This window comes from Microcaecilia unicolor, chromosome 9 (genome assembly GCF_901765095.1).
Source record: "Microcaecilia unicolor chromosome 9, aMicUni1.1, whole genome shotgun sequence".
NCBI classification, from domain to species: domain Eukaryota; kingdom Metazoa; phylum Chordata; class Amphibia; order Gymnophiona; family Siphonopidae; genus Microcaecilia; species Microcaecilia unicolor.
In genome coordinates this window covers 165,441,874-165,465,169 of record NC_044039.1, presented here as the reverse complement: position 1 = coordinate 165,465,169, position 23,296 = coordinate 165,441,874, and the positions used below count along the sequence as shown (strand labels likewise).

At 44.4% G+C, this 23,296-nt stretch overlaps 1 protein-coding gene across 2 annotated transcripts in view; it reads left to right on the top strand.

Annotated features, from left to right (window-relative positions):
• Window positions 1–4,628: 4,628 nt before the first annotated feature.
• The window catches only part of NID2 (nidogen 2), a 105,822-nt gene continuing 87,154 nt past the window's right edge, over window positions 4,629–23,296 (top strand). The window contains exons 1-6 of one of the 2 annotated variants that reach the window (XM_030214717.1): window positions 4,629–4,913; window positions 8,936–9,238; window positions 11,909–12,141; window positions 18,798–19,501; window positions 21,599–21,748; window positions 21,829–22,074. In XM_030214717.1, the coding sequence (XP_030070577.1) occupies window positions 4,716–4,913; window positions 8,936–9,238; window positions 11,909–12,141; window positions 18,798–19,501; window positions 21,599–21,748; window positions 21,829–22,074 (1,834 nt within the window). In that variant the 5' untranslated portion in view covers window positions 4,629–4,715. Of the gene's footprint in view, window positions 4,914–8,935; window positions 9,239–11,908; window positions 12,142–18,797; window positions 19,526–21,598; window positions 21,749–21,828; window positions 22,075–23,296 lie in introns of both variants that reach the window. The other variant, XM_030214716.1, reaches the window with a different exon arrangement.

Genomic DNA, 23,296 nt, shown 5'->3' with positions numbered 1-23,296 from the left:
CAAGGAATTTTATCTCTGTAGCGTGTCCCGATGTTACATTTACCCAGTCTATATTTGGATAATTGAAGTCACCCATTATTATCACATTGCCCATTTTGTTCGCGTCTCTGATTTCTTTTATCATTTCTGTGTCTACCTGCTCATCCTGGCGAGGCGGACGGTAGTACACTCCTATCACCATTTTTTTCCCTTTTATACATGGAATTTCAACCCACAGTGATTCAAAGGTGTGATTTGTGTCCTGCTGAATTTGTAATCTATCTGAGTCAAGGCTCTCGTTAATATACAATGCTACCCCTCCACCAGTCCGGTCCACCCTATCATTACGATATACTTTGTACCCCGGTATGACAGTGTCCCACTGGTTATCCTCCTTCCACCAGGTCTCAGTAATGCCTATTATATCCAATTTTTCATTTAGTGCAATATATTCCAACTCTCCCATCTTATTTCTTAGACTCCTAGCATTTGCATATAGACATTTCAGAGTATGTTTGTTGTTCTTATTTGCATGATGTTTAGTACCTGACACTATTGATTTGACATCTTTTGTCTGATCTTTAGTTGTATTTAAGGGCACCTGGCCTACCACGGTCTGTTGTGCAACCTCACTATCCAGAAACCCTATCTTCCCTGTTTGTGAGGTATCTTTGCAAGATACCTTTTCCCGAACCATGCGCTTTTGAGCGACTGTCGGCCTTCCCCCCATTTCTAGTTTAAAAGCTGCTCTATCTCCTTTTTAAATGCCAACGCCAGCAGCCTGGTCCCACCCTGGTTAAGGTGGAGCCCATCCTTTCGGAATAGGCTCCCCCTTCCCCAGAATGTTGCCCAGTTCCTAACAAATCTAAAACCCTCCTCCCTGCACCATCGTCTCATCCACGCATTGAGACTCTGGAGCTCTGTCTGTCTCTTGAGCCCTGCACGTGGAACAGGTAGCATTTCAGAAAATGCTACCCTAGAGGATCTGGATTTGAGCTTTCTACCTAAGAGCCTAAATTTGGCTTCCAGAACCTCTCTCCCACATTTTCCTATGTCATTGGTACCCACATGTACCACGACAGCGGACTCCTCCCCAGCACTATCTAAAATCCTATCTAGGTGACGCGTGAGGTCCGCCACCTTCGCACCAGGCAGGCAAGTCACCAGGCGATCCTCACGTCCACCAGCCACCCAGCTATCTATATGCCTAATGATCGAATCACCAACTACAACAGCTGTCCTAACCTTTCCCTCCCGGGCAGCACTTGGAGACATATCCTCAGTGCGAGAGGATAGTACATCCCCTGGTGGGCAGGTCCTGGCTACAGGAGTACTTCCTACTTCACCAGGGTGATGCTCTCCTTCTAGGAGACCTCCCTCCTCCAAGGTAGCACAAGGGCTACTAGACTGGAGGTGGGACCTCTCTACAACATCCCTGTAGGTCTCCTCTATGTACCTCTCTGTCTCCCTCAGCTCCACCAAGTCTGCTACTTTAGCCTCAAGAGAACGGACACGTTCTCTAAGAGCTAGGAGCTCTTTGCATCGGGCGCAAATATATGACATCTCACCAACTGGGAGATAATCATACATGTGACACTCAATGCAAAAGACTGGATAGCACCCCTCTCGCTGCTGGACTGCTGACTCCATCTTAGTGTTTTTGAGTTTTCCAATATTTTAAAACTTGCTACAGTATTAAGGATATTGGCCTAATATAAAAGTGTCTTACTTTATATAGTGTATTGTATGATTTATATAGTATTTCCTTCCTAGATGGCAATGAAATGTATTTAAAACTCTATAAGAGCACTCCTTACTTGTTACCCTAATTACAATAACTGACTATAAATGAGGAGTTGTCCTAGGGGTGGGTGGGAATACTAAATTAGATCCTGCAGTGGCTGTTAGATTCTGTTAATGCTGTGGTACAAGGCTTTTAAAACTAAGTGGAAAAGACTATGCAGATTAGCTGTTTTCTGTTAGCTGTTGAAATTTGCTTTTTAAGTTTGCCTAACACTAACCTACAATTCCTCCTTTAAACCCCAATCTTTAAGTTCCCAAAGCACAAGCAAAGTAGCGTTCACTTACCAGAGAAATGTCCTCTTCTCTCAGAACTTCTCAGAAAGAAAGTTCAGTGGGACCTTCCCTCTTTATATACTTTTGAATCTAAGGGGCCTCTTTTGAGCAACCTATGCAAGTATTCTACTTCCCCCACACCTTAATTATCACTTAATTGAGGTCACTGGATGAGCTAACTCTCCAGCAGCCAAGGAAAAGAAAAATAACTGCCGTTTAGAACAAAGGAGTTCCTACCTCTAGAAAAGGTTTCAGTTTAAAACTAGGTCACTGGATGAGCTAACTCTCCAGCAGCCAGCAGCCAAGGAAAAGATGTAAATTTGGAAAAAAAAACTAACAAATACCAATCACCACTTTACAAATTAACAAATAGAAATAAAACAAAAATAGAAAATAAAATACCATTTTATTGGACTAATACACTTAGCTGTCAGAGGCCAAAACCTTCTTCCTCAGGTCAATACAGTATAGTGTGTTACAGTGTCCTAACCTGACCTGAGGAAGGGGGTTTTGTTCTCCGAACGTTAGTCAAAATGTATTAAAATTAGTCCAATAAAAAGATTACCTTATTTACGTGTTCTATTATAAACATTTATTAACACAGCTACAATACTACTTTATCCTAAAGCAAAAAAAACAAAAATATATATTTTATTTACAGTTTGTTGTCTCTGGTTTCTGCTTTCCTCATCTTCTTTTCACTGTCTTCCTTCCATCCAGCATCTGTCTTTGTTCTTTCTCTGCCATCCAGTGTCTGCCCTCTCTGCTGTCCCCTCCATCCAATGTCTGCCCTCTCTCCCTGCCCCTTCCATTCACTGTCTGCCCTCTCTCTCCCCCTTCCATTCACTTTCTGCCCTCCCTCTCTCCCCCCCCATCCATCCAAGGTCTGCCCTCCCTCACCCCCCCATCCATTAAGGGTCTGCCCTCCCTCTCCCCCCATCCATCGTCTGTCCCCTCTCTCTCTCTGCCCCTTTTTTCAGTCCCCTGTTCCAGCCCTCTTATCCCACCTGCCCCTAGTTCTAGCCCCAGCCCACATCTCCCACTTGCTCCCCCTTTTCAGCCCCACTATCCCACCAGTCCGCAGTTTCAGCCCCAGCCCTTTTCTCTCACCAGTCCCGAGCTTCAGCCCCAGCCACTTCTCCCTGTCCCCTTTTCAGCCCCCAGTCCCCCCAGCTTCAGCCTCTGCCCCTTTTCAGCACCCAGTTCCAGTACTAGCCCCCTTATCCCACCTACCCTCCTTTTCAGCCCCCAGTTCCAGCCCCCTTCATCCACATGCCTTGCATTAGGGACCCCTTTTCAGCCCAAGACCCATTTCCCCACCAGCCCCAGGCATGGCTCCCATTTTCTCGCATGGCCCCTTCCTCACCCGTCCCCTTCTCCCATCTGAGATCCCCCTCCCCACCCCAGTCCCCTTCTCCCCTCTTCTCCCATAAGACCCCCCTCCCCACGTCCCCTTCTCCCATCTGAGACCCCCACCCCTTCTCCCCAGCCCAGTCCCCTTCTCCCCTCTTCTCCCATCTGAGACCCCTCCCCACGTCCCCTTCTCCCATCTGAGACGCCCAGTCCCCTTCTCCCCTCTTCTCCCATCTGAGACCTTCCCTCCCCGTCTCCTTCTCCCATCTGAGACCCCCACCCCCCTTCTCCCCAGCCCAGTCCCCTTCGCCCCTCTTCTCCCGAGACACCCCTCCCCACGTCCTCTTCTCCCATCTGAGACCCCCCACCCCCTTCTCCCCAGCCCAGTCCCCTTCTCCCCCCTTCTCCCATCTGAAACCCTCCTCGCCCATCTAAGCCCCCCCCCCAATTCGACCCACCTACCACCTTCGACGACAGCCCTCCTCTCCTGCCTCCATCCGGGGCTTTTAAAAAAATTCTGAAAAGCAGCATGGCAGGCAGCGCTTCGTGTCTGCCCTGCCTGCTTGTAAAAGAAAGCGGCAAATCTCCTCGTCGACGTCGCGTCGGGTATTCCCTCACTCAGTGAGGGAAGACCCAACGCGACGTCGTGACGTCGATGAGGAGGTTTGCCGGCGCTTTCTTTTACAAGCAGGCAGGCAGACGCGAAGCGCTGCCTGCCATGCTGCTTTTCAGAATTTTTTTAAAGGCACAGGATGGAGAAGAGACGAGGGCTGACTGCAGTCAGCAGCGGAGGAACCCCCCACCCACTGACATCCGGGGCGGACCGCCCCCACCGCCCCCCCCCCTCCTTGGTACGCCACTGGGCTCAGGCACTGTATGGCATATTAGCTTTCTTAAAAAAAAAAAATAAATAAGAGCTAGCTACACACACACACACACCACAAGCTTCTTTTAGTGGCACAGAAAATGATACTGCGCCCCTGAAGGATCCAAACTTTGCGCACCACCTCCACGCGCCGGGTACCAGGATACACTCGTAGGAACAGCCCAGAGATGAGCAGCTGAGCTAACTCGAGCCAGATGCTCGGTCCCTTGTGGCCGCTCCGGCCTCCCCATTGGTCATTCTGAAGGGTCAATCAGCCAATACCAGGTCTGGGAATGGCCTAGACCCGCCTTCTGTAAACAGGGGAGGGGGGGGAGGGTGGTTCAGGTCCGGCTTCCTCCGGACCGCATTTTAATTGCAAGAAGCCCGGGAGTTAAGGCAGCGGCGACAACAGGAAATCCCACTGGTGACTGTCCCAAAAGTCATGCGGCAAAGAGCGGTTTCGGTGGTGTTCTTGTTGCACTGGTTGCTGGGTTTAGCTGCTGCTATTAGCCGCCAAGAGCTGTTCCCCTATGGAGAGCACCGAGGGGATCTGCTTCTGCAAGAAGGCGACGATGAGACCTCAGTAGTGAAGTTGAAGCAGCCTTTACATTTCTATGAAGCCCGCTTTAGTGATCTTTATGTAAGTTATTAACCTTCAGCTCCCCAAATCTACCTTTTCTCTTCTGCCCCTGCCCTGGCTGCAGTTTAATCCTTGTGAGGTGCTGGCGGGGGCTCCCTTGGGTTTTCTTCTTACATTAATTTACGGTACCATTAAGTATCCCAGGGCGAAGCAAAGTTGGTGCTGTGGTAAGGAAGAGTTTGGGATGTTGAATTCTTCTCATATATTGTTAGCATTTTCTTAATATTTTTTTGTCTTCTAAATGGCCACAGGAAAAAAAAACCGTTTTCTAACAGTCTGGGAGAGAGCAATGGACTCTTAACGCTGGTCGGAACAGAGAAGATCTTTTTAACATCTTTGTACATCTTTTGATGGTTTTAGTGTTGTGTTGAAGCTGCTTGGAAGCCTTCTTTTGGCTCTCTGTTTCCTGTAAAGGAGATAAATGGCATCCTGTGTGTGGCAGGAAAGGTCAGCCTGATTTTTCGGTGTGATTTGGGGTTTTCTCTGGCTTCACTGTGCTTGCTTTCAGCCTCACTCCTCAGCAGTTGTCCACACTGCCGGCACCTCTCTGAACAGAGGACTCCGTGCTTTACATTCCGTTTATTTATCTGAGAAACGGAAAAGTACTTAAGGCAGCAGATCCATACAAGGCTTCTGCAATTAGAGTGGAGCAGAAGCATGCAGAGGGAAGAGCAAAGCTCAAGCTATCAGTTGCATACTTGTAGAAGTGCAGGCACAGTTCAAAAGTTGAATTGTTTTTTCTCTGTCACTTCTAACAGTCTTTTAAGTTAGTGTTTTCAGTAAAACCTACATTGTGGCAGGCTCAGTTCAAGGAATCAGACAAGAATCAAAAATGATGGGGAAAAATCCATTTAAACAGCTCAACTAAATGAATTAATTTGAATGGTTTACAAAATTGGCACATCACCTTCATCGGTCAGCTAGGGCTGGGCAAGGGCCCACCCCTTGCTGTGGATGGCAGGAACCCTAAGCACCGGCAGCTGAAGACCTCCAACTCCAGCGGCAAGAACTCTTCAAAGCTGGGCAGCTGGCAGCATTGTCCCTCAGTTGCTGCTGTCCACCCCCATGCTCTATTTTCACACATGCACACAAACGGCATATTCAGCGGCTGGGCATGTGCCATTGGCTGCCCAGCTTGGAAACGTTCTGGCCACTGGAGGAGGAGGAGGTCTTCAGCTGGCAGGGCTTGGGGTCCCCATCAGCTCAGGTATTTATAGTTTGGGTTGGGGGAGGGCACCAGGGCAGAGCAGCAGTGGAGAAAAAATGTTGTGTCTACTCACTTTGGGCTCAGGGCCACCCAAAATTTGTCATCTGAAGGCAACTACTATATTTCTAAATCCATTGTTAATTGCTCTTTCGTCTCTTCTGTCAGCTCTGTAAAACCCATTGTCATTCAATTTCATCTCTTCTGAGATGTCCTCTTTTCATTTTCCATTGCCATGCTTTCTGCATTCAGGGCAGTTTTCAAAACAATGTGCTTGTATAAACAGTGATGTTCATGCCTGGATCCATTGTCGGAAAATTGCTCTCTCTCATTATGGCTAGCCATGTTAGAGGATATGATCACGCTTCCCCACTATCAATTAAGTTTTATTGGCTACCAGTACATTACTGTACTTGGTTTGAAATTCTTTGTATTGCCCACAAAGCACTTCACTTGAGTGCACCTCTGTACTTGTCTTCACTAATTATCCCATATACCCACTATAGATGTGCATCGCTTGGTTTTGTCACCTCCCCAAAAAACTTCTTATAAATCTACCAGGAATTCTGCTTTTTTTTTTCTTCCTATCCCCTAAACTCTAGAATGATCTTCCTCACTCTTAGGTTTGAACTTTCTTTTTGGAGATTTAAAACACTTCTTAAAACTCATTTTTTTTCCAGCTGTCCTTGGGAGTTTTGCCTTCTAACCCTGACTAGGGTTCAGGTTGCCTGCACATGGATAAGGTCTCCATATAATTATAATGTTATGTTAATATTTTATCTTTATAATTTTAATTGTATTTTAAACTTTACAGTGTGGTTGAGAACCATACTATTATTAATGGCATTCCTTTCCTTTTATTTGCTGTTCATTTTATATTTTGTGACCTTTGATCTGTGTGTCGGTATTAGCGATATGTCAAATGATTGAATAAACAAACAAAATTGGAAGGAAATTACTTTAAAATTGTATTTCATGTTCGGCTAATGTTGTTATGGGACAATATTTGGTCAGATATCAACAGTAGACTTGAAGAAAACAAATCAGTAAGTAAATATCCTTGAAAGGTAGTGCAATTATGGCAGAGTGAGCAAAACACACAGTGCAGATAGATAGGTTGTTATCAGTGAGCGTATGTTATGCATGTGGTTACAATTGGACTACTCTACCAATAGCCAAACTAGGCAAGGGCCTATGGGCAGACACTCTGCGGTGTGAATCAGCACTGTACAGCCTTATGAGGAAGGGCAGTGACCGCCAGCTGTCCACATGCCCAAAGGCAAGCCAAGAGGACTTCCACTGCTTACAGTGTCTCTGCCTGAAGGAGATTACAACCTAAGGACTCTATTTACTTACTTGGATTTAGCTTGCACCTTTTTCAGAAGTAACTTAAGGTGAATTACATTCAGGTACACTAAGTATTTCCCTTTACTAAGCTGTATTAAGCAGCTAGTGCAGGTTTTACCAAAGTATGCACTAGCTAGCGACTTAATGCTAGTCGAGGTGGAGAGTAGGCGTGGCAGGAAGAACAGAGGAGTGACATCAGTGATAGCTAGTAAGTGGGGATAGCTAGTGGATTGTGCACTAGCTGTCATGACTGCCCATAGCGCCGATGCAAATATTGTCACCTCAAGAGGAGGCAGTAAGTACAGCAGAGCTATCGGCAATCTGATAGTGCCACTTCCTTCAGCCACTCCACCTTTCTGTCCTTCCATCCCCCCCAACAAACAAGGTCCCCTTCCTGATCCCACCTAACAAGCATGACAGCCCTCCCGATCCTCTCTGACAAGCAAGACCTCCCACCCCCACCCAGATAGCTCCCTCCTTGATCATGAACCTCAACTTAATTCCTACCCATCCCTCCCCCACCTTCCCTTGACCTTGCTGAGAACTGGGACTTACTCAGGGGTCATCAATGGAGGGCTAGTGGGCCAGGGCAGGAACAGTCCTCCACTCCTACCCGGCCTGGCTCTGTGTTCAAAATTGCATCTGTGGACTCCTAGCAATAGTACCATGAGACTACCACTAGGGGTCATTAGCTGCCACTTTGAACATAGAACCAAGCCAGGCAGGAGGGGGATGGCCCCTGGATAAGTCCCAGGAGTTCTCAGGCAGCTCAAGGGAAGATGGGGGAAGGGTCAGGTATGGATTGGGTGAGGAAGGGCTTGATTTTTGGGTGTGATCAGGTGGGGGCTGTTCATCATAGAGGGAGCCTGTCAGTGGGGGTATGCTTGGCACTGAGGGGAGTGGGACTGGCAAGAGTGGTGGGATGAACTGGGGTCTCTGAAATTTGGCAGTTAATAAGGGGTCCACACAATCAAAAAGGTGGGACCCTCTGACTTAGATCTTCAGGTAATCTGTTAGTTCTTCTCTCTAACAGGATTCAGTTGCAATCAATGCATTGCATTGCTTTCTGCTATTTAGCATCAGGTACTTAGAATTCATTACTGGTTGGTACTCAAGTTTGAAGGTCTGGTTTTTATCCTGAGTTTGAAATCCTGGCTGTTTTCACAGGCATTTCAATGAAATAACTTAAATTCTAATGTGTTTTTCACTGAGGATTTTGAACAGTAACTTGAAAAATTGAAGATTTGTCCCCATTGAAATGATGGGAACCTGAAAGGACAGAAAGCTGATTTTCTAATGGTTTTGTTATTTTGAGTCAATGAAAGTTGTATTTCTACCCTTTTATCCAGCTTTTCTCTTTCTTACTCCTTGTCTCTTGATTTTTTGTTTACATTTTGGTAAAACCACTTTGTTATTTTTCCTTTTTTGAGAGGTGACATATCAAACTAATCATGTTTTCTTCATCCTTTAGGTTGGGACCAATGGAATTATCTCCACCCAGGACTTTCCCCGAGAGACTCAGTATGTGGATGATGGATTCCCAACGGACTTTCCAGTTATAGCTCCTTTCCTGTCAGACATAGACACTACCAATGGGAGGGGGAAAATCTACTATCGTCAAGACAGCTCTAATGAAGTTCTTGCCAGAGCTGCTATAGAGATTCAGAGAGGGTTCCCACAAGCTTCTTTTCATCCCACCAATGTGTTCCTAGTCTCCTGGGATAATGTGGGGGCCTACGAGGAAGTGACACGTCTATCAGGACCATCCAATCAGGTAAGGCTGAGTTAAAGAGATATGCCAGTTCCAAGCATGGCTGTTCTCTTCTGAACTTGATGGAGGAAGAGAAGGGGATGTGTGCTTTTTGAATCTCTGCTGGAACATTTTGGGAGTTTTGTGTTTTGGTTTTATCTGTGTTCTGTTTCTTTGGTGAACTATACTGAGTGATACCCTATGGATTAGAGCACTGTTTCCCAAGCGGTGTGCCACAGTGCAGTAGGGGGTTTTCACACCTAGTCAGGGGTTCCATGGAAAAAGTCACCATTCCCTGATGCTCAGTTCCAAGCCAGCACATGAGTTCTTCTCAAAGCATCTTGCAGTAACAAGACACACCAATGGAGCATAAAAAAAAGTGCTTAAAGGCACACATCATGCTTTTGTCAATACTTAAAGCAGGAGCATAAAACAATGTAAGCTTTAAGTATTGAGAAAAATGCGGTAAGTGTGCCTTTAAACACTTTTTTATGTGCTTGCTTTAAGTATTTAGATGTTTCAAGGACTTAATGGACATAACAGTACATAGTAAATAAAGTAATCATATTAATAATGGAAAGAAATGTTGAAAAATTTGAAGGTTTTTTTGATCAATGATGACTGACTAACCAGTGGGTATTTAATATCAGATAAGTTCTGACTTATACCACTTGTTTTTTTGAGGTCCTTAAGGCGGCGATCCCATGCGGTGTCATGAGCCTTAGACCCCTGGTTGTCTGACCTGTTTTTCAATCCCTTGAAGCACTGTCAGCCTTCAGCTCCCGATTGAATTTATGGATTTCAACTTCATAATATGGCTGCATTTCCACCTTGCAGGGACAAGGCAGAAACTCTGTCTACTTCATTGTCCCAAAGTAGGAAAGCACCTTTCATTTGGTCTTAGATCGCAAAGGTCTAAACTGCTGCCTCTAAGTGTCCCGCTTTCACATGGAAACACTAAGAGCAATCATAGCCTTGGTTCAAACGGGAGAATTTCTCACCACCCTCGATCGAAAGGTGTACTTGAGATCATGGGTGGCCATTACATCAGAGGTTTCTATGTTTTGCGGTGCTGGGCCATCACTTCCAGTTCAGGGCTATACCTTTCAGTCTCACCATGGCACCAAGAACATTTAGCAAGGTTATGGTGGTGGTGATGGCGGCCTTGCTTCATCGCCAGGGAATCAGAGTTCACCTGTATCTCAACAACTGGTTCATTTGTGCGCCATCCGATTCGGAGAGTGTGGAGGCAACGGACAAAGTTTAGGTGCCGATAGCAAGCATATGTTATAGAATACCAGCACTTACTTGCATAATTGGTGCCTGCAATTGAACATTATGCATGTAAGTGCTAGGTGCTATTCTGTAACCGGTGCATGTAAATTGCTTAGTGTGCAACTGCAAGGGGGCATACACATGGGCTGAGCATGAGGATATAATGGGCAAGTCACCAAGCGATATGCACAACTTGTAGAATACTATCAGTTGTGCATCTAATATAATAATTTGCTCCTCCAACATTCCAATGTGTCTCACTGGGATCGTAACCACCTGCTGACATCACTCCTCCAACGTTCTCCTCCAATGTTCAAATGTGTGTCACTGGGATTGTAACCACCTGCTGACGTCACTCCTCCAACGTTCTCCGTCCCCCCTCCCTCCCAGTTCCATGGGACCCTGGAACTGGGAGGAAGGGACGGAGGGACAGAGGGAGGGGGGACCCTGGAAATGGGAGGGAAGGGGGGGCCCTGGCACACACTCTCATGCTCATGCACACACTTTCTCTCTCACAGATACATTCGCACCCAGTCTCACTCTCTCTCTCTCTCTCTGTCACACACACACACTCGCACATTCACTCTCTCTCTCTCTCTCTCTCTCTCTCTCTCACACATACACACTCTCTCAAACATACACACTCCGAGGAAAACCTTGCAAGCGCCCGTTTCATTTGTGTCAGAAACAGGCCTTTTTTTACTAGTGTTGTATAAAGTACTTAGGTGTGTCATCTTACACCAACCATTAACATATTTAGGTGCATCAAGTTACACCAGCCATTGACATACTTAGGTGTGTCAACTTACACCAGTCATTGGTAGGACATAAGTTGGCATGCCTAACGTTTGACATGCCAAAGCAGATTTGCGTTAGTACTTCATAATAGCTTAGCTGCACTCAGTATTCTGAGTGCACCTCCTAAGCCATTATAAAGTACTAATGCAAATCTAATGCAGGGTATTATAGAATTGGTGCTAAGTGCGCCATGTTGTCACACTTATTTTGTAGCACCATTTTATAGAATTGCCCCCTTAGAGTGTGTATTAAGCTTTAGCCTTCATTTTTTATTTTTTGTTACATTTGTACCCTGCGCTTTCCCACTCATGGCAGGCTCAATGCGGCAGTGGGGCAATGGAGAGTTAAGTGACTTGCCCAGAGTCACAAGGAGCTGCCTGTGCCTGAAGTGGGAATCAAACTCAGTTCCCCAGGACCAAAGTCCACCACCCTAACCACTAGGCCACTCCTTCATAATTGCTTAGATATAGTTCGAAGATGATTAAAAGGGACCATGTCATCAAGTTCAATCTCCTAGCTATTTAACTAGTTTTATGGAGGCATATAAACTTGAAGAGTGACAATACTTTTGTTTAGTGTTTGCTTCTTAAATGTGTATTTCCTGTTCTTTTTCCTATATAGTTCAACACTTTTCAGGCGGTATTAGCCTCTGATGATTCGAATACCTATGCCATTTTGCTTTATCCCGAAGATGGGCTTCAGTTCTTCGGAACTCGTCCAAAAGAATCATACAATGTCCATCTGGAGCTCCCAGCTCGAGTAGGTTTCAGCAGAGGTGAATCGGAGTATCTGAAGAGAGAAGGACCCTACTATAGTGTAACCGGCAATGAGCAGTCTGTGAAAAATCTCTACCAGTGAGTATTTCCTTTGCTGGAGAATGTGCCCAGTGGTGGTCTGCCAGTAACTCCAACAGTTTGTTTGGGATTTAAAATGCTTTCGGTGCAATTCTTTTCATCCTTAATTGAAAACACATCATACATATGTCTGCTGTGGTCTTTTTTCACCTCTTTCAACCCCCGCTCATCTCGAGTCTTGCAGCACATTTGTTCAGAGAATGGTTCTGGGAGGTTATAGAAGAGAACTTATTACTCACAGACTAGATGCTGAGGAAAAAATCTGAAAAAGTAACTGGGTTAGAACTTTATTAGCCTTACTGTTGTTACTGAAAATGATGCTTCTTTAAAGCAAAATCAAGAGCGTGTTTTAGAACTGTGCATCTATAACTCTGTTATGGATGTAGAGATTTTTAGATGATGGTCCATACATTATCCAGGCTAAAGCTTTCTGCAAAGGGCTTTGACATATCCTCAGTCCTGGATTACTTTTCATATAAGATCTTTTCCTTGTCTTTAGCAGCAGACGAATCCAGAGACTTGTGGATTATTACAATCTACCAGCAGGTGGAGATAGAGAGTACTAAACTGAACTCTGCCACATAGGATGTTATGCTTCTTGGCCAGTCAGTATTCTCGGTCTCCATCAGGCGGTGGATGCTCTCTCACAAGCTCCTGCTTTTGTGGCTCCTGTTCTGGGTTCCCTGGTTCAGTTGAGCTTGAGGTGTCTAGGTCAGTAGAGGTATCTGACTAGGGGTACACCTGGTGATTCCAGGTCTCTCCCCTCCCTTTCCCCCTCTTCTGCCATTTCCTTCCTCCTCCTCCTCACAGAACTTTGAAAAAAGATATAATGTTGGAAGAGAGCAGGTTTCTTCTTCTGTGGCATTTTGGAGGAGGGGGGGGTGGATTCAGCCACCTGATTGGAGTCAGAAGGCCTGTGTGTACCGGTAAGGCCAGCCAAATTGTGAGTATGAACTTTTATTCTTCCCCTCTGTCATGTTTGTTCTTTTTTGGGTTAGTGCAGCTGTGGTGGTACACTATTTCTTTTTGAGCAGCCTGTGTGGGGGGTTGCTTGTGTTTTCGGGACAGTACCGTTGGGCTAGCACAGGAGAACTTTTTATGTACTTTTTTACAATACCTCTCTTCAGTTCAGTCTTTCTCCTTTTCTGTCTTTGCAGTTTTCAGGCCATTGTGGTGCGGACTGCGTTGATTCCTTTGATTGATTGGAAGAGGTTTTTTATCTGCTCTTCTGGTTTTGGGTCTCGACTCCTTCTCGCATGGCAAATTCTTGCACAGAAGAAGCCTGGACCTTGCTGTTCCTAGGTCACTCTCGACATCTTGGCTGCCTATGCAGCCTTCTCTTCAGCGGCCTTCTCCAGGCTACTCCTCCCGACTGAGTTTTCAGTCTGCTGCTCACTTTTCTTTCTGAGGCTTTGACTATGCTGGCATGGGCTGTCCTCTTTTCCTGGGGGAGTGTATTTCCTTCTCGTCTTGAGCTAAGGGCAACTTGTACTCACAGTTGCCTGGCTTATTCTTTCCCGGCTCCATAGGCAGCCTTTGGCTTGTGCCGACACTTGCAGGGGCATTTGCTGCCCTCTGCTGCATGTACTCTGGGTACTGGATTGCAGTGTTCCTTGTTTTGGTGGCTACAGCTCTATGCCATTTGGACTGTTTTTTCTCCTTCCCGAGGCATGACCATTTTTCTCCTCTCTGATGCAGAGGCAGCTGATGGCCCATGTCCACATAAGTATCTTGTGGTGTACTGCTGCACTTCATTCATCCTGGCATGGCCTCCCTAATGCATCGATCCCATGTGGTGTTGGGAACCTTAGTCTCCTGGTTGTCTGACCTGTTTTTCTGTCCCATGAGGCATGAGGCTCCTGAATGCATGCGGGAACTTCAACTTCAGCATATGGCAGCATTTCCATATTACAGCTCTCTGCACCTTTAGCCACCTTGGAGCCATTCCAGCATGGGCGATTGCCTTCAGATTATTTAGCACATGCAGTATTGGCCTTCAGGCCACTGTAGCCTTGTGGCTTAGAGTAGGTGCCATATGGGATGCCCCATGGGTGCCTGACAGGTTGCATCCTTCTGTTTTTGGCTGCTGATCAGCAGAAGACTGTTTATGGCATCTTCACCTGCCTCTTCATGGCTACTGTTCTGGGACCTTCCTGGTGGGGGCTACGCAGACTGCCTGGCCTCACTGCCCACTGCATAGGTTCTTGCTGTCTCAAGTGCCCTCTCTCTGCTGAATAGGCGGCGTGGTTGTGTTTTTCTGCTTGTATAGGCACTCCACTGTTAGCAGCTCCAGCTGTGTTGGCCTCCAGCAGTTCCTATAGCCATTGTCAGCCTCTGCCTCATAGTGACAACTTCAGCTCAGTGCATGGCTATAGCTGCTTGGCTAGCTCGTGGCTCTATGGTATAAGTAGAATTCAGCTCTTTCATGGCTGTTGAGCTTCTTCCATTGGTATGTGTGGAGAGTGGCTCTATCACTGTCTGTACAGCATGGTTTTCCTTGTCTACATGCTGCACTGCTTGGTATTTGGCTATGGAGCACAGTTCTGGCTACACCTGGTGGTCATATCAGCATATCTAGAGTGGTACACTCGTGCTTCACTGTTCTTATTCTCAGTTAGGTTCCATCTTGGAATGCCATTCCCAGTTTCCTCTCTGTTGATTGGAATGGCTCCATATCTGAATGGGGAGCAAACCCCTTCTTTTTTCTGTGTGGAACGCGTCCTATTCCTGACTCTGAACACGACCGCCTGTGCCTGGTGGCCGTGGCTTCTTTGTGGGGCTCAGTTCTATTCCTGATGACAGGGCACAGCTCTCTCTCTCTGCCTAATGTGCTCAGCTACATCGCTGCCTGTTGAGCGCTGCTCCATTGTTTCCCATTGAGCACTGCCTCATATTTATATGCTGAGCCTTCTGGATTTGCCTGCTGCTGATGACAAGGAAGGAAAAATTATGTCTTACCTGATAATTTTCTTTCCTTTAGTCACAGCAGATGAATCCAGAGTCCCACCCTTTCACGAAGTTAACAGTATCAGTTTAGTCTGTGTCTCTGCTTAGGTTTCTTGCTGTGGTTGCCTGTGCATAGTTCTGCTAGTTGACAGGTTTATACCTCCTTTCTGTGAGGAGGGAGAAATGTTTGCCTTATAATTTCTTCTGCTATGTGGCAGAATTCAGTTTGGTACTCTCTATCTCCACTTCTGGTAGATGGTCATAATCCACAAGTTTCTGGATTCATCTGCCATAACTAAAGGAAAGAAAATGATCAGGTAAGACATCATTTTTCCTTTTTTCCCACCTCCTACTTTGTGTGTAGCTTTCAAGTCATCTTTATGCTAACAGCCACAGAACTTATCCAGAGAACATAAAACCTTAGAGTCCATTTTACTAAAGCTTAGCGCGCACTAACAGACATTGGCATGTGTCAGGGAAATTTAACCATTTATACTCGCAAACAGCACAAGACCAAGTCAGGCTCTAAGCTTTTGTTTCTTGAAAGAGAGACAAATTCAGCATGCATATAGGAAGTTGTCTGAACTTCACAAAATCCTTCTGTTCTTATATATCTTTCTTACACCATTAGATCAGTTCTATTCCCTTATATGATCTAGCGTCCAATTACTTTCTCCATGCCTTACCTCATTCTGCACCTGAGTCATTATTCTTTAACTACTTTTGGATGAACTTCATGACCCATACAATTAACACATTCTTGTACTTTATTTACATTCAGCTGTATCTAAGCTAGAATAACATGTTTTATAGCTAGCCAAAAGCATGTCTAAGACAAATTACAGTGCTTCTTGTCTAGAAACTGTATATGTAAAAATGATTAACCCATTAATTTCCCTAACAGCATGTGCTAAGTGTCACTTCACCCATAGGTATAAAATAGGTATGCAGCATTTAGCGTGTGCTAATGTCTGTTAGCACATTTAATAAAAGGGCTCCTTAGAAGTCAGTATTAAAAAAGTTTAAGGAATCCTGTTAAGAAGGAATGGATCCTAAGGAGCTTAGCCGAGATTGGGTGGCACAGCCGGTGGCGGGAGGCGGGGATAGTGCTGGGCAGACTTATACGGTCAGTGCCAGAGCCGGTGGTGGGAGGCGAGGCTGGTGGTTGGGAGGCGGGGATAGTGCTGGGCAGACTTACACGGTCTGTGCCCTGAAAAGGACAGGTACAAATCAAGGTAAGGTATACACAAAAAGTAGCACATATGAGTTTATCTTGTTGGGCAGACTGGATGGACCATGCAGGTCTTTTTCTGCCGTCATCTACTATGTTACTATGTTACTTGTCTATTAATTTACTGCCTTGCAGAACACATTATTTGGACTACATAAGTTGCTTATGGCTAAAATGTATCCATATAAAATGGGACAGGATTAGAGAAGTAACGGGGCAAGGCAGCAAAATTCAGTCTTTATCCATCCAGTGGCGTAGCTAGGGTAGTTGACACCCGGGGCCGGTCATTATTTAACACCCCCCCCCCCCCCCCCCAAATCCAGTACTAGGCATACCGAGAATACAAAAGACTCAGGACCTATAGAGCAATTCTACCATACCATAAGCAGTCATTTCTACGAGTCACACAAGGAAAAGGAAAGCATCTTAAACACTACAGTGAACACTAGAACATCAATTCACCTATTGTAAAACAAAACCAGACAGAATAGTACAGATCGTCGATCCTGCACAGTCAATGCCAATTGAAAGCCATGTCTTTTTCACAAACACAGATACACCCTAATCCACTATAGAATAAGTAATCATAAACTTTCTATTTAGACAAAAATTAAACTGAACCCCCGATGCCAGACTCTGCATACAATGCAACACCACAGAAACAGAAAATGTTCCCTAGTACTGTGCAAAATATAAAGACAGCAGATGTAAATTTGAAAAAACTAACAAATGCCAATCACCACTTTACAAATTAACAAATAGAAATAAAACAAATACAGAAAATAAAATAATACCATTTTATTGAACTAATACATTTAGCTTCCAGAGGCCAAAATCTCCTTCCTCAGGTCAATACAGTATAGTGCTGTTACAGTATCCTATCTTGACCTGAGGAAGGGGGTTTTGTTCTTTGAAAGTTAAGTCAAAATGTATTAAAATTAGTCCAATAAAAAGATTACCTTATTTACATGTTCTATTTATAAACATTAACACAGCTACAATACTATATCCTAAAGCAAAATAATAAAAATATATATTTACAGTTTGTTGTCTCTGGTTTCTGCTTTCCTCATCTTCTTTTCACTGTCTTCCTTCCATCCAGCATCTGTCTTTGCTCTCTCTCTCTGCCATCCAGTGTCTGCCCTCTCTAATGTCCCTTCCACCCACTGTCTGCCCTCTCTCTTCCTTCCATCCACATCTGCCCTCTATTTCTGCCCCTTCCATCCACCATCTGCCCCAGTCTGCCCTCTGTCCCTTCCATCAACATCTGCCCTCTGTCTCTCTCTCTCCCTCCCTTCCATCCACATCTGCCCTCTATCTCTGCCCCTTCCATCCACCATTTGCCCCAGTCTGCCCTCTTTCTCTCTCCCCCTTCCACCCACCATCTGCCCTTTCTCTCTGCCCCTTCAATCCGTCTGCCCTCCCTCTCCCATCCATCTAGGGTCTGCCCTCCCTCACGCTCCCCCCTTCCATCCAGGGTCTGCCCCCACCCACCCCAATCCCCTTCTCCCCTTTGAGCACCCCTCTGAGTCCCCTCTCCCACCTGACCCGACACACCTACCAGCTCCGTTCTCCTGCTCCCACCCTGTCCTGCCTTAAAAAAAATTTTTTTGAAGCGCCGGAGTGGCAGGCAGCGCCTTGCGTCTGCCATGCTAGTAAAAAGCTCCTCGACGTCGTCGTCGGGCCTTCCCATATTGAGTCCCGCCCTCCCTCGCGGTAATAGGAAGTTACCTCAGAGCAGGGCGGGACTCAATGTGGGAAGACCCGACGACGACTTCGAGGAGCTTTTTACTAGCAGGGCAGATGCGAGGCGCTGCCTGCCACTCCGGCGCTTCGAAAAAATTTTTTTTACGGCAGGACCCCCCATCTGCTGACACCTGGGGCGGACCGCCCCCACCGCCCCGCCCTTGCTACGCCACTGTATCCATCTAACTTATTCATATCAGTGTGACTGCAGAAACAGCAGGTCTAATTTTATATGAATAAGTTATCTGCATAAAGTTGTCCTGGCATATTCTGTGGTCACCTTTGTACAGATAGGATGCATGCAAGGTTTTATGGCTACATTATTCATATACCTTTAATATGGTTGCTGGACAGCTAAATATCTACCTCTTAGAATAGAATAGCATTTAGTTTGCCCCATTTACTTCTTGTTGCAATGCTGTATGGACCTCAGTCAATTTCTAGGTTTCCTTTGTGCTCATTCAAACTTTCTTGCATTCTGTTACTGTTATTCTGCTTCCAACACTTCCGTAAGGAGGCTGTTCTATGCATCTGTGAAGAATATTTCTAATGTTATTCCTGAGCCTACTGCAGTGAAGAATGTTTGCTTCTTAATAACTTACGATAGAACCATCTAATTACCTCAAAATATGTATCCACTTTCTCTCTCTTTTTGAATATTTATTTGTAACAATTGTTCTGTCAAGTCTTAGATATTAATCAAAATACATTTTCCTTTTTTTTTTAAATTTAGAACCAGCAACACTGGGGTCCCTGGAGTGTGGGTATTTCATATTGGTAGTACTTCCAGATTGGGAAATGTAGTTCCAGCTGAAGTGGGTGTGAATCTCTCTGAGGGGCAATCTGTTTTGACTCCAGAACACACTCTTAGCAAGTCAGTACATCACAAAGACCCTGAACCTGAATATACCGATGAGAACATTGATTATCAGGAGCCATTTTATGATGAGAATGAGGAAGATATTGACTACTCACCAGAGCCGGAACCTGAGGTTCATGCTACACCTGATCTATCTTTGCCCTCACATACTGGACCTCTTGATCGTTCAGATTACAATGAACCGAGACAGCCTGATGCTGGTTATGAATCTCTGCACCCACATGTGCCGAACATTAATCATCCATCTCGTTCTAAATTGGGGCCACTAGAATTAGATAAAGAAGTATCTGTATCAGAAGATGAAGTGGACCCTCACCAGCAAACCAATACTAGAATACTTTCATCAGCTAAGAGAAGAAAAGGTCCATTGCCTTTAGCAACTGATGATCTCTCATCCTACAGTAAAAATGAAAATATTCTTTCCTTCCCAGATGGTGGTCCCATTCCATCCGAAACAGATATTCTTCCAGTCTTCCCAGAAGGGGAAGTAATTCAGAGTTTCCCACTGCCAGAAAATACCTTGCCATCTGAAAATGTAAAGCGTTCTGGTGTGGAAGGTGATGTTGGTTCTGAGGCTAACAGTAATTGCTTTTATATTCAAGATTTCAAAGTGCACATTGACATGTCTATTTTAAGGGGCACTGTAAATCTTCTGTTTTATCTTCAAATAGTCATTTGACCACTGTAGAATAGGAGGAGTGATAGGTTTAAAATCTTTGTCTTGGCCATATTTGAGACTTTATTAATGGTAACTTGTGTGTAATCAGTGACCTTGATTTACTATGAACATATCCATTGGGTAGAAACAACTATCCAAAGCCTTCATTTAGATAGCAGCAACCATGATCTGAATAATTGCCTTTCCTGTGAATTTTTAGTAGCTTCCTGTGAGTGGCAGTATCCAAATAGTGCTGATGAAAATTCTTACAGGCTGTCCGAGATATTGCCAGGATGGAGTGAGGGTGCAGCATTGGCATTTTAACTTTAATCTGCATAGCAGCTGAATGTCACCACTATCTGTTTAGCTAGCACCGGTCACTGCTCAATATAAGTTTAAGTTTATTCAATATACAGCAAATCATATTTACAGTCTAAATAGTTTTTGTTAAAATCCATAAAATAAACCAGCAAACAAATCAACAGACAGGAAGACGTTGGGAAGAATAATCCAAATCATAGTTACTTGATGCTAGGGTCCAACTTAGAAGTAAGCACCCAAGATAAAGATCTAGGTGTCATTGTAAACAATATGCTGAAATCTTTTGCCCAGCGTTGTGTGGTGGTGGCCAAAAAAGCAAACAGGATGTTAGGAATTATTAGGAAAGGGATGGGAAAAAAGACCTAGAATATTATAATGCCTCTGTATCGCTTCAAGGTGCGACCTCACCTTGTAGCAAAATAATCCTTGACATTTCACACCCTAACAAAATAGCCCTTGACAAAATAGCCCCTACACAAAATAGCCCCCTTAACAAAACAGCCCCCTAAGAAAAAATAACACATCACAAAAAATATAATAAAGTACAACTGAAATCTTCACTGATAAAGACTCCTAGCAGCATTCAATTGCATAAAGCATATATAAATAAACAAAATTCTATAGCTACAAACTGGTATTTAAAGAAACTATTCTTCCATCAACATGCTAATTAAAAAAAGCCAATATTGTCATCATTTTCATAGTCTTACCAACCTTATCCTGTTTGGCAAGGTAAAATTATTAGGAAAAAAAATGCAGTCCCAGATTCTGGGCATCCTAATCGGGCCCTTTTGTCATGCGGCTAACTTGTCAAGGCTTATATTGTGGGTAGGCCGTTTTGACAGTGGCTGTTATGTCAGGGACTATTATGTCGGGAACTTTTTTTGTCTGGAGCTTTTTTGTGTGATGTGGTTCCACACATTGTTCAGTCAAGAAAAGCTCCTGCACGGCTTTAACCCAAGTCCCTAATCCGCGGAGTCGTGCATTTTCAGGGGAAGCCAGTCAGCCATGCGGAGATAATAGCGGCTGTGGAGAGTGAAGCGAGGACTTAGTGTGTATGCCGAAAAAAACGTTTAAAGATAAGTTCCCTTTTATTGATATAAGTTGTAGCACTATTTAGATAGGCAATAGCACACACACAAAATTAAAAAAGAGATGCCCGATGAAAGAAGTGCTATGCCACCTGGCAAAAGAAATGTAATTGCCTGAAATGAGTGGTTTTTGCTGAGGGCACTCTTAAGTAAGAAAGAAGAAAAAAATAAATTACAAAAAAGACATATAAGGCTACATATGTGTGGTTATATTGCTGTTAGCCATTTTAGTGTAGCAGTAATAGTCTTGGTTCCAGTTCAAAACATTAGTACATAGCCATTAATACAAAAAGGCCATTTTAATGGCTATGGTAAAAATGGCCTTAGTACGCAGGAAAAATCTGTGTAAGGGTGTGCTAAGGTCATTTTTTACTGCAGCTTGGTAAAATACATCCTGCTGTTGATAGCTCCCTAATTTATTTCATTTTAGAAACAAAATGAAGGTTATGGAGATAATAGGATCAAATAAAATCAATCATTTGACTGAAATATTTTAAAATGTTCTAGATAGTGTTGACACTTTGATTTGTGACACTGTTGGGTTTTTTTTTTTTTTTTACTGTTAACTTCTGCTTTGGATGTAGTGCACACAGGTAATCCTGCCAGTAAGGAAACCTGTGAGAAAAACTACGGCCAGTGCTCTCCGCATGCCTTTTGCACAGATTATTCCACTGGATTCTGCTGTCACTGTCTGTCAGAGTACTATGGAAATGGTAGACATTGCCTACCGAAAGGTAACTATTCAAGATGCATGTTGTACAATTCTAGTGTGTTAGCGGTGCCTGGATGAATAATTGCTGTGTTGTTTTCTCAGGAGCCCCACACCGTGTGAATGGCAAAGTGAGTGGAACGTTCTCAGTGGGAAGAACTCCAGTACATTTTAACAACGTTGACCTACATGCATACATTGTTTTAAATGATGGGAGAGCTTATACTGCTATCAGCCATATCTCTGAGCCAGCTGCCTGGGCATTATTGCCGCTAACTCCTATCGGAGGACTTTTTGGTTGGCTTTTTGCTTTAGAAAATGCAGGCTACAAGAATGGCTTTAGCATAACTGGTAAGTGAAATGCGGCATGATCATATGATTGTATGGTTAGAAATGTACAGCCAGATTTCAGTGCTCATTGTACTGGCCTTCATTTCAGTATGCAGGGCTGATTTTTATTTGTATTTGATAATAAATTCAGCTGCAAGATAAATGATGATGATGAGCCTGCAAAGCTCTTAGAACTGTTCCCTGTCCTATTTTAATGATAATAATAAAATTTTATTTCTTACTCATCCTGTAGTCTTTTACTAAAGGTTAGCTCGAGTTATCTTTAGCAGGTCCCATTTTATTCCTATGGGCCCTGCCACAGATAACTTGAGCTAATCTTTAGAAAAGACCCCCTCTAAGCGGGGAACAACAATACATACAAAATAAAATATACCAATACAACAATAAATAAATAATACAACACTGAAACAGAATCTTACATTATCACAACACTAGTACAGGATCATACATTGCAGCGAAACAAAACTATATCGTCCAGGTGTGCGGATGTTATAATGCCGTTGTATCGCTCCATGGTGCGACCGCACCTGGAGTATTGTGTTCAGTACTGGTCTCCGTATCTCAAAAAAGATATAGTAGAATTGGAAAAGGTACAGCGAAGGGCGACGAAAATGATAGTGGGGATGGGACGACTTTCCTATGAAGAGAGGCTGAGAAGGCTAGGGCTTTTCAGCTTGGAGAAGAGACGGCTGAGGGGAGATATGATAGAAGTGTATAAAATAATGAGTGGAATGGATCGGGTGGATGTGAAGCGACTGTTCACGCTATCCAAAAATACTAGGACTAGAGGGCATGAGTTGAAGCTACAGTGTGGTAAATTTAAAACGAATCGGAGAAAATTTTTCTTCACCCAACGTGTAATTAGACTCTGGAATTCGTTGCCGGAGAACGTGGTACGGGCGGTTAGCTTGACGGAGTTTAAAAAGGGGTTAGATAGATTCCTAAAGGACAAGTCCATAGACCGCTATTAAATGGACTTGGAAAAATTCCGCATTTTTAGGTATAACTTGTCTGGAATGTTTTTACGTTTGGGGAGCGTGCCAGGTGCCCTTGACCTGGATTGGCCACTGTCGGTGACAGGATGCTGGGCTAGATGGACCTTTGGTCTTTCCCAGTATGGCACTACTTATGTACTTATGTACTTATGTACTTATGTTAATCTAACGACCCATATTCTTGAGCAAATGAGTCTTTAATTCTTTCTTAAACCGGGTAATGTTCT